The 16,575-nt window shown below is 35.5% G+C and overlaps 2 protein-coding genes across 8 annotated transcripts; both read left to right on the top strand.

The window, feature by feature from the left end:
* The first annotated feature begins 5,709 nt into the window (after nt 1-5,709).
* Nucleotides 5,710-8,020, top strand: LOC123874404. Its single transcript, XM_045919709.1, has 2 exons — nt 5,710-7,584; nt 7,683-8,020. The coding sequence occupies exon 1, from the start codon at nt 5,711-5,713 to the stop codon at nt 7,523-7,525; it is 1,815 nt and encodes a 604-aa protein (XP_045775665.1). The 5' UTR covers nt 5,710; the 3' UTR covers nt 7,526-7,584; nt 7,683-8,020.
* Nucleotides 8,021-9,849: 1,829 nt separating this feature from the next.
* On the top strand, nt 9,850-16,472 carry LOC123874143. Of its 7 annotated transcripts, XM_045919350.1 has the most exons (9): nt 9,924-10,084; nt 10,619-11,437; nt 11,563-12,236; nt 12,279-12,920; nt 13,007-13,594; nt 13,686-15,103; nt 15,195-15,395; nt 15,521-15,604; nt 16,213-16,471. In XM_045919350.1, exons 2-9 carry the CDS (start codon nt 10,644-10,646, stop codon nt 16,354-16,356), a joined length of 4,545 nt encoding a protein of 1,514 aa, XP_045775306.1. In that variant the 5' UTR covers nt 9,924-10,084; nt 10,619-10,643; the 3' UTR covers nt 16,357-16,471. The 7 variants fall into 7 exon arrangements, with proteins under 7 accessions (XP_045775305.1, XP_045775306.1, XP_045775304.1 ...); XM_045919349.1 differs by lacking the exon at nt 9,924-10,084 and adding an exon at nt 9,850-9,907 and having other exon boundaries at nt 11,563-12,920; XM_045919348.1 differs by having other exon boundaries at nt 9,924-10,098; nt 11,563-12,920.
* Nucleotides 16,473-16,575: the final 103 nt, after the last annotated feature.

The raw sequence follows: 16,575 nt of genomic DNA on the forward strand, positions 1-16,575 counted from the left end.
GCATACGCTATGAGACGGATGGTACCGACATCCTTGAATATACAGCATACGCTATGAGACGGATGGTACCGACATCATTGAATATACAGCATACGCTATGAGACGGATGGTACCGACATCATTGAATATACAGCATACGCTATGAGACGGATGGTACCGGCATCATTGAATATACAGCATACGCTATGAGACGGATGGTACCGACATCCTTGAATATACAGCATACGCTATGAGACGGATGGTACCGACATCCTTGAATATACAGCATACGCTATGAGAAGGACGGTACAAGCAAGGTAGACAGAGAGGGCGTTAGACTCGCTCAGTAGCGCGAGGTCAGCCGGGCATTCTGTCACCAGCTATGGTTCCGAGGAACCATAGCCAGCCGAAGTAACCTTTAAATCAGTGAATAGAATATATATTGGAGGGTCCCAATCGCTGGGTGGGAGAGAGATGCACACATTCCTAACCTATAGATACCAAGATAGAGAATTGCCCCATGGTCTAGGTCTTAGAGATTTCACCTACGGTGAAATCATAGTTTGTGTAACCCTACAGGTCACTGAGAGACGAGCTGGAACAGTCTGAACGATGCAAGGAATAGAAAGGACGTACGGGGGTCGACAGTGAACGACCGACCTACAAGGAAACAGATAAAGGTGAGCGTGACTCCTATAATATGTACGAATTCGGTAACCCCTCTCACTTCTGACGAATAGTATGGTTCATATAAAGAGAAATAAAAGGCGAAGCAGATGAAGTGGAAGTTAGGGGGGTTCCCGACATGGTGGAGAAGTGCTGGGATCTGGCTGAGAAACCAGAGTTTTCAGTGTATGGAGTCACACTCAGCCTAAGCGATAGTAAAGTAGTTAATAGTATATCAAGTCCTTTCTACTCTTTCATTTAGTAAGTGAAATGAAAATTTAAGTGTGCAGTAATGTCGCTGTTGAGCGATGATTATGATTGTTTATTACAAGTACAATTCGGTATAAATATTATATTGGTGTTAAAATGTAAGAACTTGACCTTCCAACTAATAGGTGGCAGTATAGGTCATTCTGAGCGCCAACGAAAGTCGTGTGGGAGCAGAGCCAACTTAAAATTCAAAAAAGGAGAAAGAAATTAGTCCAGGTAAGTTGGCAACATTGGTTTCAGAGACGCGACGGGCACGCTGTTAGTTGAAAGTTTGAATTTCCCGCTTTAATTTGTTGTAGATAGACCATAGAACAAGCAAACAGGTGATACCAACATGACACAACACAGCACATAGTGACATAACAAATTATACAAAATGGCGTAAAAGAGAAGTGTCTTAGTGTCTTACCTCCGGTATACCTACTTCTTGAACAATAAAAATTTAAAGTACAATTTATGTGAAACGAATTATTGAATATATATATATCAGATTTATTCAATTAATGGATGGAAATAATAATTTTCAACAAAGTAAGTGCGTATTTACTAGATAAGTAACGGGGAAAGATGAGTAAAGTGTTAATGGCGTCTAGCTATGTATGTATAAGAAGTGTTTGAGAATAGATCGAAGTTTATCTAAATTACTTGATATTATAAAGTACATAATTACTTTTCAGTTGGAAATCGAATTACCCAAAGTGATTAATTGCAAAAGAAGTTCAATCATTATCATTTAACTTTGATGACAGTAAGCAAGTGGTAAGTGCGATGGAAGCACAGGCCGTGTATTAACTATAAAAACCTTAAATGTCTTGTTATTTATCGAGAAAAAGTTAATTAGAGGAGCAAATACTCTTTTTATCAAATCAATAAGTAGGTATGTACTACTTACTTAGCTAGTTGGATAGAACCTATCAATATATAAAAAAGATTATTTAAGTTTGAAATACAATTTGATATTGTAGGTATGGGAGAGAAATGTGGTTTCTTATGGTTTGTGATAGGCTTATTGAACTAAAAAATTATTAGATTCTGCATATTCACCTTATTAAAAGGATCTTTAAATTACTGTATTGAGATTTAATATTTGAAAGGAATGAAACTTGACTTAACAAAACTCACACCTAGGTTCTTGTTTAGCTTGAGTAAAGGAATCCTTGTATCATTCTAGTACATAGTTGAGTACCTAGATAATTAGTAAAGAGTGAGGTTAGATTCTTAAGGAGAAAATCCTTTTGAATTTATTTTAAACATTATAGAGGAAGTAATCTTACTTGATAGTTGAATGTGTATGAAACATGGACCTTTAAGTTTCATTTGACTGAAATAACTTGTAAATCATAATAGATTGAGTGCATTTATACAATTCCCTTTTTGAGAGAAAATGGATAAGTAATTATGCTTTATTAAGATGAGAGAATACACATAAAGTTTGACAAGTGAAGATTTTATTCCTTTGATATCTTGGGACAATATTAAGTTTCATTTGACTTGTAAAAGTCTAATTGAATAAAAATTATTTTGAATTTGAATTTGAACTTTAAGTTGATATGTGTATAAGGATTATGAAATTTGAAATGATTTTTTACACTTCAATTATTATCATAGCATATTACATATACTATTACAATAGGTTATGAAAGGATAGTTTAATCCTATTAAAACTCTTTAAAATAAGAATTGATCTTTGACATTGGTATTTATTCATTACTTTGACGTTGGTATTTATACTTAAGTATTATTTATCCATAACAAGGAATACCTTGATGTTTGGATTTGTATGTTAAGGGGGGTGTAACTCAGTGGAAGAGTATCTGCTAGGCGGACATATAAGTAATGACATAGTAAAAGGTTAAAAGTGCTATAAGGATCTAGATATGAACGGATGATTAGACAAGCCAATCTTAATATCTGTTCCAGAATATTCATTATGGGTGAACTATTATTAACAAGACTGAAACTTCTCGCCACTCAAATAGAAACTCTCTCGAATCAAGCTCTTAGTCTCGGCTCTCTGAACAATGACTTAATCTACAATGCAGAAGTAATCAAGACTAAATTGCAAAACCTCTCGACGAGATTAAACGATGATTTACATAATTACTTCAGAATGAATAAAACGGAGATTTCAGCGACAAAGGGGGAACCTCGAAGTTTTCGTAAGAGACGGTTTTCACAACGGGAAGAACGTAAAGAACCGAGAGAAGATACAACATCAAAAGGAAGTAATGCGACAGAGGGTGAAGTTGTCTCGAAGAGGATGAAAGTACCATGCGTGTTTTGCAAAGGCGATCACTACAACGACCTTTGTGATAAATATAAAACAGCCAAGGAACGGAAGTCACGGTTAGGAGACAGATGTTACGGTTGTCTCATGAGAAATCATCGGATCGCGCAGTGCTATAACAATAAAAATTCTTGCTATTATTGTAAAAAACGTGGTCTACATCACAGAGCATTGTGTCCTCAGAAATTTCCATCTAAAACCGAAACCACCACTCTAACAGAGGTTGACAGAAGATGACATACGGTTCTTCAAACAGCAGTGGCGATGGCACGAGGAGATAGGAACAGGGATAAACAGACACGATGTCGTATACTATTCGATTCAGGCTCTCAGAGATCTTACATTACCCAAAAGATTGCGAAAAAATTAAATTTATCAATAGAGAAGGATGAAAATTTGTCTGTCTATACCTTTGGTTCAAGAAGTCCTCGAGAATTTAATAGTCCAGTAGTTCAACTAGAGTTAGAGACTAGATCTAAAAAAGGAAAGAGCATTTATGCAAACGTTGTGCCTATGATTTCTCAAAGCGTACCCTATGCTGAAGAACTTAACAATTGGAGATACAAGGTAGAACTTGCAAATGACGGATCGTTAACAGATCAAGTTGATATTCTTATTGGAAATGATTATTATTATTCGTTTCTTCATTCAGAGAAAATACGAATAAGTGAAGACTTATACCTAGTAGATTCTGAGTTCGGATGGATACTATCAGGTCAGGGTCCACGTAGAGATATAGAAGAACAACACATGTCAGTTATCACATATTTTCAAACAAAGATAGATTTTAAATTTAACAAACCTGACATGCCTTTAGATCAAGGAAGTATAGCATTCTTGTGGGAACTCGAGTCAATTGGCATAACCGATTCACCTAAAATTACACGAGAGGAAGAGGCTATTCATAAATTCAACGAGACTACTAAATTAATTAACAATAGATATCATGTCAGTTGGCCGTGGAACGAATACCCACCGTCACTAACACCTAACTATGGATTAGCATATGGTCGTTTAGTAAATTTAGTCAAGCGGTTGGATAAGGAAACCCTAAAGTCCTATAATGATGCTATACAGGAACAAATATCGAAAGGAATAGTCGAAGAAGTATTAGACAAGACCCGTGTAGAACATCCAGTACACTATCTACCACATCATTGCGTTGCTCAGAAGAATAAACCTATTAGGATTGTCTATGATGCCTCATCGAAGATTAAAGGCAATAAAAGTTTGAACGAATGTCTGTATTGCGGTCCATTGATGTTAGAAGATTTAACATGTATACTTATTAGATTTCGAAGTCATAACATTGCTTTATCAGCAGATGTCGAGAAGGCTTTCCTTCAAATAGGATTACATGAAAAGGATCGCGACGTAACGAGATTTATTTGGTTGAAAGATGTCAAAAAACCACCACATGTAGATAACATTATCTGTCTAAGGTTTTGTAGAGTTCCTTTCGGAATTATATCTAGTCCGTTCTTATTAAATGCAACAATTAAACATCATCTTTCTAAAGGAAATGAACAGCTACAACTAATTGCTAAAGATATTTATGTTGATAATTTAGTAACTGGGGTTCAAACACTTGACGAGGCTATCCAAATATATCAAGACACAAAGGATACGTTTGGACAAATTTCAATGAACCTTAGAGATTGGAGTTCAAATTCGAAACAATTTATGAATAGAATACCCGATGGTGTTAAAGAAAAGGTTGTAAAAATTTTAGGCCTAGATTGGAATTTAAAACATGATACGTTACATGTAAAGTTCACGTTAACCACCGAAGCATATTCTAAACGGGAAGTATTGAAGGTAATCGCTTCGATATACGATCCTTGTGGATTCGGAGTACCACATGTTTTATCAGCTAAGCTATTTCTACAAGAACTTTGGAAGACTAAAGTTAAATGGGATACGAAGTTTTCAAAAGAAATGCAAGATAAATGGTCAGAAATCCGAAAAGAATTAGAGACTATTAGAGGAATATCTATACCTAGATGCTACATAAAAAATGTAAAAAGCGAAGAATATCATTTGCATTGTTTCACAGACGCTTCACTCAAAGCGTATGCTGCAGTAGTATACATAACACATAGTGCTAAGACAAGTTTTGTCATAGGAAAAACACGATTAGTCCCTATAAAGGATCAACAACATTTAAAAATTCCTCGGCTAGAATTGCTAGGAGCTTTAATTGGTTGCAGACTAATTAAGATGGTTTTAAAAGCATTTAACATGAAATTAGGATATCAAACATTATGGACTGATAGTCAAATTGTCATAGAATGGTGCCAATCGGATAAATTGCTTCCACCATTCGTATCTAGACGAGTTGAGGAAATAAGAAGTAATAAAGAGCTCATGATTAAGTATGTTCCTTCAGAGTTGAATCCGGCAGATATTGCAACCAGACCGATGAGTTCCAACGAAGACAAGGAAAGATGGCTTACAGGTCCACAGTTTTTATCAGAATCCGACAAACAGAAAACGCCTGCGAAATACATGTCACAGTCATTTTTTCTTTCGACGCGGGAGGGTCTGCCGAATACCTCTAAAGAAAAGGATAGTAATCTAGAGCTACAAAACAACTTCTCAGGAGAAAGTATTAGAGCCAAAGAAGATAGCAGAACTAGTTACAAAGAATCGCTTTGTATTACGGAAACAATAAAGAAGCTACAAGCAGAATACTTCACTCAGGAAGTTGCGGGGAAAGAAACTGATTTAAGTCGTAATCTCAAGTTATTTAAGGATGTTGATGGATTACTACGGTGTAAAGGACGTCTTCAGAATGCAGAACTATCGTTTGACAAACGGTACCCTATATTGATACCTAAGGAATGTGACTTTACGAATAACCTTATAAAGAAAGTTCACAATGATAATTATCATGTAGGAGCGAATCATACACTTAGTCTCATCAGACAGTCATATTGGATACCAAAGGGTAAATCTCAGATTCAGAGGATGTTGAAGAAATGTCCAAGGTGTATTAAACATGGAGCGGGTCCATTTAAGTTACCACCTACTCCAGCGCTTCCTGTAGAAAGAGTAGGTTACAGCGAACCATTTACCTTTGTAGGGGTAGACTATATGGGTCCTGTTCTTGTCAAGAGTGGACAAAAGAGATGGATCTGTTTATTCACTTGTTTAGCGGTGAGAGCTATTCATTTAGAATTAGTGCAAGATCTTACAGCGGAGGAAGGTTTATTGGCGTTGAGAAGGACAATAGCAACCAGAAAGGTCCCTCAACTCATTACATCAGACAACGCGACACATTTCAAACTTATAGCAGAGATTCTCTCGAAACAATATTGTATTGACAACAAAATTCAATGGAAGTTCATACCTCAGTTGACGCCTTGGTTTGGTGGATTTTACGAAAGATTGATAGGGATAGTTAAGAATTGTATGAAGCGTACACTAGCAAAGCACATGCTTTCAGATAGTCAACTAACTACCGTAGTCAAGGAAATTGAAGCTGTAATAAATTCAAGACCGCTTACATGTGTAGATTCAGAGTTGGATATAATTCTAAAACCAGCTGATTTTCTTACACTAGGAAGTTGTATCACTATAGAAGGAACTGTCGAAGATTGTCTAGAGAAAGGTACTACGATTAAAGTCGATCTTATAAAAAGTTGGAAGAGGGGTCTCATCATCGTAAGAGAATTCAAAGATATGTTTGTTAACAGATATTTACTAAGTCTCCGAGAAAGGTATCAGCACTCACATAAAGAGCCACGTGTCACATCGAAACAGTCTCCGGCGATAGGACAGATAGTGCAAATAAAAGGAGAAAATAAAAATAGAGAAACCTGGAGAGTAGGAAAAATTGTTTCACTGAAAGAAGGAAGTGATGGTTTATGTAGAGTAGCCATAGTAAAGGTTGGAGATAAGAATTTCACACGGTCAATAGCGCATCTGTACCCTCTAGAGGTTCAAGAGTCAGAGGAAGACATGGAAGAAAGATTTATAAGAGATGATACTTCGAGTGAGCTTGCTTCTGCCACGTTAGCCGAGCCTTTGGAAGAGAGTACCGACAGACAGATAACTATCTCAGAGGGGATAGCTCAAGAAGAGAACTCACCTATGATCCAAATAGACGAACCCATTCAGGAGACAATGGAGTGTGAAACCTTAGAGAGTGAAGGTAGAGAATCTATTGGGGATGTTATTGATTCAGAGGAAGTCGGGACACTAGCGAGAGACGAGGAGAAGGAAGAAGATGGTAGAGTGGGTAGAGTGAGGAGAGTTGCGGCCACTAAAGCCCTACAGAGGATTAAAGAGTGGACGAACAACTTATTATGCCTATTTTGATCTATTTTCCGGCCGGGAGTGTCGCGAAGTTACCCATTCGCGAAGTAATCAGAATAAAGGTAAATATTATGGCAACATTCGTCTATGGCAGAGAAGTTAATTTGTCTATGGTATACCGGAAGGATACAGTTGTAAAAGTACATTCATTTTCATCTAGTTACTCAAAATGGTTGCTGCGGCTCGAAATGGCGAGGCACCGAGCACGTGGATTAAACCCGTTCCAGTGTTCGTGTGGATGGTGAAGTCAAAGCTAAGTACCTAGGCTATTTCATATTTAGACCATTTTCTATGTGTTAGATATTCCCGGTTAACTTGTAGATATAAAAGTCCCACGTGTAATGGTTGCGCACCCATTGTTAGTTTGTTAGTGGATATATGTGTGTACCTCTCATCACAAGCCATTGGGACCGATTATACAGCATACGCTATGAGACGGATGGTACCGACATCATTGAATATACAGCATACGCTATGAGACGGATGGTACCGACATCCTTGAATATACAGCATACGCTATGAGACGGATGGTACCGGCATCATTGAATATACAGCATACGCTATGAGACGGATGGTACCGACATCCTTGAATATACAGCATACGCTATGAGACGGATGGTACCGACATCATTGAATATACAGCATACGCTATGAGACGGATGGTACCGACATCATTGAATATACAGCATACGCTATGAGACGGATGGTACCGGCATCATTGAATATACAGCATACGCTATGAGACGGATGGTACCGACATCCTTGAATATACAGCATACGCTATGAGACGGATGGTACCGACATCATTGAATATACAGCATACGCTATGAGACGGATGGTACCGACATCATTGAATATACAGCATACGCTATGAGACGGATGGTACCGGCATCATTGAATATACAGCATACGCTATGAGACGGATGGTACCGACATCCTTGAATATACAGCATACGCTATGAGACGGATGGTACCGACATCCTTGAATATACAGCATACGCTATGAGAAGGACGGTACAAGCAAGGTAGACAGAGAGGGCGTTAGACTCGCTCAGTAGCGCGAGGTCAGCCGGGCATTCTGTCACCAGCTATGGTTCCGAGGAACCATAGCCAGCCGAAGTAACCTTTAAATCAGTGAATAGAATATATATTGGAGGGTCCCAATCGCTGGGTGGGAGAGAGATGCACACATTCCTAACCTATAGATACCAAGATAGAGAATTGCCCCATGGTCTAGGTCTTAGAGATTTCACCTACGGTGAAATCATAGTTTGTGTAACCCTACAGGTCACTGAGAGACGAGCTGGAACAGTCTGAACGATGCAAGGAATAGAAAGGACGTACGGGGGTCGACAGTGAACGACCGACCTACAAGGAAACAGATAAAGGTGAGCGTGACTCCTATAATATGTACGAATTCGGTAACCCCTCTCACTTCTGACGAATAGTATGGTTCATATTATAAAGAGAAATAAAAGGCGAAGCAGATGAAGTGGAAGTTAGGGGGGTTCCCGACAGTATCGTTCAAATAACCATATGAGCTTAATATGAGGTAGTTATTTCGAAATTACAGACAGACACTCCAATTTTATTTATTAGTATAGATTTTTTTCTAATTCTTTAAGGATTTACGAAATTTGTTAACTAACTAATTAACTATTATAATAACTTAATATTGTATTGGAAAAATTTCTTTCAACGGATTGATCAAAGCTATCGACAAAGACATGGTTTACATTTACATCGCTAGCTATCGAAGATTCAATATTAATATATTGAAATACTAGCTGATACCCGCGACTTCGTCCGCGTGGATTTTGAAATAGTATCTGATGGTCTAACGCGGCTCTAGAGGTCCAATTTTGTTTATGAATAGTGAACAGATAAGTTGGTGATGGGTGGCACTGTACAGCACAATGATTCATCACACTAATATTATAAAGGCGAAAGTTTGTATGTGTGTGTGTGTATGTTTGTTACTCTTTCACGCAAAAACCACTGGACGGAATTGGCTGAAATTCAGAATGGAGATAGATAATATCCTGGATTAGCACATAGGCTCCTTTTTATCCCGGAAAATCAAAGAGTTCCCACGGGATTTCGAAAAAGCTAAATCCACGCGGGCGAAGTCGCGGGCATCGGCTAGTTTTATATAAATTTTCATTTCGTTAAGCTATATGTCCACAGTCCACTGGAATAAACTCATGAAGTGCTCATGAATCGTATTGATGGTTTTGCAAGTTGTGATCTTGGACGAATAAATACTCGTTGTGATTTGTGATTTTTTATTTATGTAGATACTCTTTACTATATATGGTAATACTATTTAGTTTTAAGAAAAATAAATGGAGAAAGAAAACACTAATTGAATACAATTTTGATTACGTAAGTATAATTTTATATTTTAATGTCAGCCTGATGTCAATGGCCTAATTTTTTGTAATTTTTGTAATTTTATATAACTAACCCGATTTCTACTAAGTATAATAAGTTTAATTCAATGTAGGGCTGTTTTAATATTTTAGGTCATTTACCTCGAAATTATTGTGATAAAACTCTAGGGTAAGTATAGGTAGGTAAGTAGCTATCTACATGATACCTAAGGTCATAGATATGTCCTAAGGTACTTGGTTTGGCTAAGTCTATCATGGGGAAGTAATCTTTAATATGTAGATGGTGCATATATAAAGTTTACCACGTTTTTCAAAGGTCTTTTACCTATACCTACTGTCTCTAGCTAGAAAGTACTAACCTACAACTAATAAATTACCTATCTATGCCTAGTTTATATCTGCAAAAATGTGCGTATCTTGTTAGGTACATTATCACTTACAAAGTTGCCACAGGATTTAAAAATTAAAATCCACGCCAACGTAATCGCGGGATTTATATTCTAGTAGGTACATAAATGATATAAAGAAATAGGTAGGTAGCTATCTTCAAAAGAAGCGGTAGTTCGTGGTAGTGCCTAGAACACGATTAGTAGGTATGTTGGCAAACTTCCAAATCTTTGTATCATTTTAGAGGAAGATGCCGTTTACCGTTCTTACTACATTCGCTGTTTATACGTACAATTTTATATTGTTACTTTTACAGATCAACAGATGTACCAGAATTTAATATGGCGATCAATTCTCACGAAAAACTGGGTGATAAAATTGGACCAGCAACAAAGTCATCGTGTTCAAAATCTTCGAATCAGAGTTCACGCGGCTTATTGAAAAATGATTATTCGGCTGATGGCAGCATTTCGAGTAGTAACTGTGATAAATCCAAGAGTAAAAAGAATCTGTCTCCTTATCTTACAGAAGGTAGGGTGCAAATGCTCTCAAGAATAACTGAAAAGAGACTCGTGAGTAAAAAAACAACTGATTTTCCTTCCTCTTATCCATTGGCTATTAACATCTACAAAGCTAGTTCTGACGAGTTTAAGGCTTTGAAGAAAAGTAAAAAAGTAAAGAAATCCGTTTTGACGCTACCGAATGAACCAGCGCCGTTGCCTCAAGCGTGTACCGTTAGCGATATGAATGATTCAGAGTATTTCGATGACATGAAACATGAAAGAACATCGAGACCAAAAAAGAGAAGAACACAGACAAACAGGAGACCGCGTATGAATAAGGCAATGGAAGTGTTTGATAGAGATGCAGAATACTGTTCACGTCTTAATATTGATTTGGATAATAGTTCAACAGAAATGATCAATCAATTTACGGGTGATGGAAAGAAAATATCCATAAAATGTCGAAATAAAAAACCAAAGGAATCTGCTATAAAAGCGCATGATGTATGGGCCATGCTGAAAAATATGAACCGTTTTCCATTTAGATCGTCCCCTCCTTTGTCAGATGAAAGTATAGCTTCAATAAAAAGAAATACATACAATAAACGTCGAAATAGCCGAATGGACACAAAGTAATAAGTATTAGTAGTACTTATCCTTTGTTTGAAATATAAATATCAGGGGGTTTTCTGGTAAAAAACCTTTTGTACAGACCATTTTATGAATTATTTCTAATAAGCTTGAATTTTTGTTTTAGATTTATTGAAACATGTACAACTGAAGAATTTACCTTTTTTTCCAACTCTAACAAATCTGCACATAATTCACAATCAAGCATAGATCGTATCACGGTTATTGATAAGCAAAATGAATATCAAGAGCTCTGCGAACAAAAAGTTATTAAAAATAAAATTCCTCTCAAAATAAAAAACCAAAAAAACGATAAAAAGATTAAATCAAATGTAAAAGCAAAATGTGGTAAAGTAATAAGTGATGGAGGTGATAATGACAAATTCTTTCATCATAACGATGTAAATCTAAAGCTGAGGAACGAGTTGTCTAACAGTCTCCGAAATAAAGCACAAGGTCAAGAAAGTAAACTTATGCTCCCAAATGATGCTAACAATCATACAAAGATGAGTACTTATAACCGCCAAAAAAACACATCTAGAAAAGACAGTAAAGAGTTTTATGTAAGTGAAGATCACTTAACTTCGGATTCTAGTAACGGATACATCATAAAAGATCAAACTACATCCAAGAAAATTAATTCTTGTGACTTACAAGGTCCTATAAATGGTATAACAAAAGTTGTATTAAGTAAAGGTCCAAATATTGTTTTAACAAAAAAAGATGATAATCTAAAAAGGCAACCACACTCAGTAAAAATACCAAGCGCAGCTTTATATCCAAAATTAACTCAAACTGAAATAAATCGTCGGTTAGCTAATATTAAATCCCCTTTAGATATTTTAGCAAAAGACCAGCTCACTGCTGCTCCATGTCAAATAAAAAACTATGAACCGCCGCAGTATGTAGAATTAGATGAGCATAACTTACCTTTCATGCAAGATTGGCAAACGAAATGTAAAAAAGCTTTTAAAAATCCTAATGAAGAATCTAATTCTGTTTATGAAAAATCTTCCCAAGACGTAAAAGGCGACTATGCTCGATGGAATAGAAATGATATGAGAATCAACAAAGGAAAAAAATGTTTCCTATTAAAAGACAAAACTGCAATTCAGCCAGTTCTTATTCCTAACGCAAAGAATATTAATAACAAAGTTCAAAAGACAGTGGCCCAGTTCAAAGAAATAATTGATAGCGATTGTAAGAAATGCATCCCACAGAAATTTACAAAACAAACAGAGGTTGATAATAATTCTTTAGATGTTAATACAAATACTCAACGTAATTTAGTTTTTTCAAACGAGCAAAACCAAATTATTAGTAAGAAAGAGAAAATGCTAAAATATAAAATGCCGTCTAATATGAAACAGCCATGCGGTAAGGGCAGTTGGGCTAGTGAATTCATTGATAATGTTATCAAGAAGCTCAAGAGTGGTGTTTATTATAACCAAGACGAAAAAGATATTTCTAGAAACCCTTCTTGCAGTAAGTTATCTTCCTATAATGCTTTTTTTCAGTTACTATTGTTTAGAGAAAAGTAAATTGTTAAGAATAATGCTATTGTTTTATAGAAACGAAAGAAGGGTCAGTTCAAACGGAAATAAATTTTGCCAAACATGATTACCATTCTAATGAAGAATTCAATTCTGTTAATGGAAAACCTTCCCAAGGCATAAAAGGCGACTATGTTCAGTGGAAAAACAATGATGTGAAAATCGACAAAGGAAAAAAATATTTGCCATTAAGAGACAAAACTGCAGTTCAGCCAGTTCTTATTCGTAACGCAAAGAATATTAATAACAAAGCTCAAAAGACAATCCCCCAGTTTAAAGAAATAATGTTACAATTTTTACATAACAAGCCTCCTTCATCCTTTGATAGCGATTGTAAGAAATGCATTCCACAGGAATTTACCCAACGAACAGAGGTTTACAATAACTCTTTGGATGTTAGTACAAATACTCAATGTAATTTAGTTTCTTCAAACGAGAAAAACGAAATTTTTAGTAAGAAAGAGAAAATGCTAAAATATAATATAAAACAGTCATGCGCTAAAGGCAGTTGGGCTAATGAATTCATTGATAACATTATCAAGAAGCTCAAGAGTGGTGTTTATTATAACCAAGACGAAAAAGACATTTCTAGAAACCGTTGTTGCCGTAAGTTATCTTCTTTTCATGCATGCTTATTTTTCACTTTCGGTTGTGTTTTAATATGATTAATTTGTTGAAATAATGCTTTTTTTTGTAGTAACAAAAGAAGAGTCAGTTCAAACAGAAACCAATTTTGCCAAACATGATTTGTGTAAAGATTGTATTCAGAAATCTAACCCAGTCATTAAAGAAATCAACAACTGCGACATTGTTTCATCCCTTCCAGGTTTTGAAGACCAGCTTTCTGATTTGAAAATTGAATCGATTGACCAAAATCAAATTGCAATCAAGCATTGCATAACCAACATTATTGTGCAGTTTGACGTTGCTACACCGTCTCAAATAGATCCCATGCTGCAAGCTAAGCAATCAATTTCTTGTATACCCATGTCGGTTACTGAAAGTAATACAAATATATTTAAATCAAAAACAATTATAGTGAATGCTATGCTTCCAGCTGAGCTTTGCAGTATTTTGCCAAAGATTATGAGGAAAATTGTTGATAGTAAAGTAGTCATACCGAAAATTGTTGATAAAGTTGATTCCCACTTATCTACTATAGCTGAATTAACTCGATGTGAAAGCGGCGATTCAATTAAACAGTTAATTCCAGCTCATATTGAAATATCACCCGAAATAAGAAGTCTCGGACAAGGGAATTTTTCAAAAAGTGTATTAACAATAGCTAGTAACACATCTGATAAGATAAAAACAAGACAAGATTATTTCGAAGAATTGCATTCGCTGAATATAGCAGATCCTTTGGCAAATATTAATACAAACCTATTGTTTATTTGCCAGATAGATCCGATGGCTTTACTTATTTACGAATCACAACAATCAACAAAAATTATAGCAGAAAACCATTTAGAACAACAAAAGACATCTATTTGTATGGAATTAAAACCATACTTGTCATCTAACAAGCAAAGCCAAATTATTCCTGCTTTTCCTAAATTGAACTTTATTGAAATAGCAGCTCGTATATTTAGCAATCAAAACTTTAGTACTCAACTCAGCATGCCAATAATCAATCAGTTAAATGATTTATGCTACAAGAATAACGTAAATATTATAAGCGTGGGACTAAATACTGATAAGAATAAAGCTGTCTGTATCATCTCTGATGTAATGGTCGATTCTCTTTACAATGATTTCCAAGAACATTTAAAAGATAGTAATGGAATATCAAGTATTTTAAAACTCGACCAGAAACACCAAATTACTGATAGAATCAATAAAAATACTACTGATCGTTCACAAATAAATAAATTGGGAAATTTTAAAAGCGGCGTTGAATATTGTGTTACAAATAGCAAAAATAAGAAAAGGTCTTTTGTTAAGCTATACAAAAAATGTAAATCTATGTCGAGTATATCTAATGAGAGATCAAGCACTGCGCTGCAAAAAATTACGAATTTAGACGAGTTTTTCCTCGCTTTGGGCTCAGCAAAAACATTGACTAGTGTTTTTGATGAAAGCGTCGAGAGAAAGATTCTAACGTCAATAAAAGAGGTAAGTACTTAAATATTGATAAAGTAAATTTTAAAAAGGTTGATTTGGTACTTAGCTAAAATTTTTCGTCTTTCTTTTTTGACTTTTTTAGATGAAAAGTTGGATTAATGAAATTACACCAAGACAAGCTCTTTTAGTTCTGCTTTTAGCAAATAAAAAGGATACTTCGAATTTGGTGCGCTACCGACCTGTCATTCTTCAAGGGATAGCCGTTAAAAGAATCACGCGTGCCTCGGAACTTGATATGGAAATAGAGGTCATCGCGAGAGAAAATCTAAATACATTTTCTCAGGTAATTTTTCTAGGTTCCTTACGAAATCATTCAAAAATATTACGAAACTACTAAGGGATAATGATTTTTTTACTATATATAAATAGTCAAAAATGTAGATATTTTTTTTCTTTTTTTTCATACAGTATGAAGAAATTTCTTATTTACCAGCATCCGTCGAAAATCAAGATAGCCTTTTGGAAGAATTGTATTGGATTGCGAAAACAACTGTAAGTACCTACTACCTAGTTCTCACATGCTTTTCTTAAATAATGAAGCTCGTGGACGTTTAGCTTTACAAAAGTGCAAAAGTAAAACCGTTTTATTTGAATAGTTGTTCACTTAAAAATATTTATTTTATTTTAAAATTTAAATTTAATAGTGAACTAACTACTAACTATTCAAATAAAACGGTTTTAACTTTTAACGATTTTTACGGCTGTATTCACAATCATGACTACGAGGTCTCACAGTGCGCTCGAACGCATAGTGTAGGTGCCACCAATCAGATCATTGTAAATTGACGTGACACAGTAACCTGATTGGTTTGGAATGGAAATGTGATGGAATCACCATGGATGCGGTCTGCCCGCGAAATTATAATTTAATTTGACCTACACTGTGCGTTCGAGCGTTACTATGAGACCTCATAGTAACGTTTGTGAATACGGGTGTAAAATCTTACAAAACTTACTTGCGACTTAAACTTACGTAGGTACTTACATAAAATTCGTAACTTTCAGTTCTAAGGGATTAATGGGCTTAAAAAGCCTGTTTAAACAGCGCCTGAAGTTTTTCTAATAAGATCAATCAGGTTCTAATATCTTATCTGTTTCAGGCGTCAGATTATCAAAAGCCTTTCGACGAATCGTCAGAACGACTGCTAAAATCTCTATTGGAAAAGAGGAAAAAGTTGAACCCATCCTATCTTCGCGTGATGGCGCGATATGTCGGACTTGGTTTGGTCAAATCGCCTAAATGATTCAATTGACTTTCAGAATAGGTACTAAATAAATCATATTGTGTTTTGTAATTGTCTTTAGTAAGTACTTAATTTTCAGATTTTATAAGTAAATTATTTTGTGTTTTGTAAGTAAAATTATAACTGATAGTTTGTCTTTTGTAATGTTTTTAAATTATATTATCTATTATTTGTATACATACGATGGGTTTCAATCTGCAGCTCTATCCTTGTTTAGGG

Source organism: Maniola jurtina, chromosome 18 (assembly GCF_905333055.1).
Source record: "Maniola jurtina chromosome 18, ilManJurt1.1, whole genome shotgun sequence".
Taxonomy (NCBI): Eukaryota; Metazoa; Arthropoda; class Insecta; order Lepidoptera; family Nymphalidae; genus Maniola; species Maniola jurtina.

Coding starts and splice junctions, on each gene's coding strand:
- LOC123874404 (XM_045919709.1), top strand. CDS start 5,711: ATGTCACAGTCATTTTTTCTTTCGACGCGGGAGGGTCTGCCGAATACC.
- LOC123874143 (XM_045919349.1), top strand. CDS start 10,644: ATGGCGATCAATTCTCACGAAAAACTGGGTGATAAAATTGGACCAGCA. Junction 15,104..15,194: donor TTCTAACGTCAATAAAAGAG/GTAAGTACTTAA, acceptor TGACTTTTTTAG/ATGAAAAGTTGGATTAATGA. Junction 15,605..16,212: donor ATTGGATTGCGAAAACAACT/GTAAGTACCTAC, acceptor TATCTGTTTCAG/GCGTCAGATTATCAAAAGCC.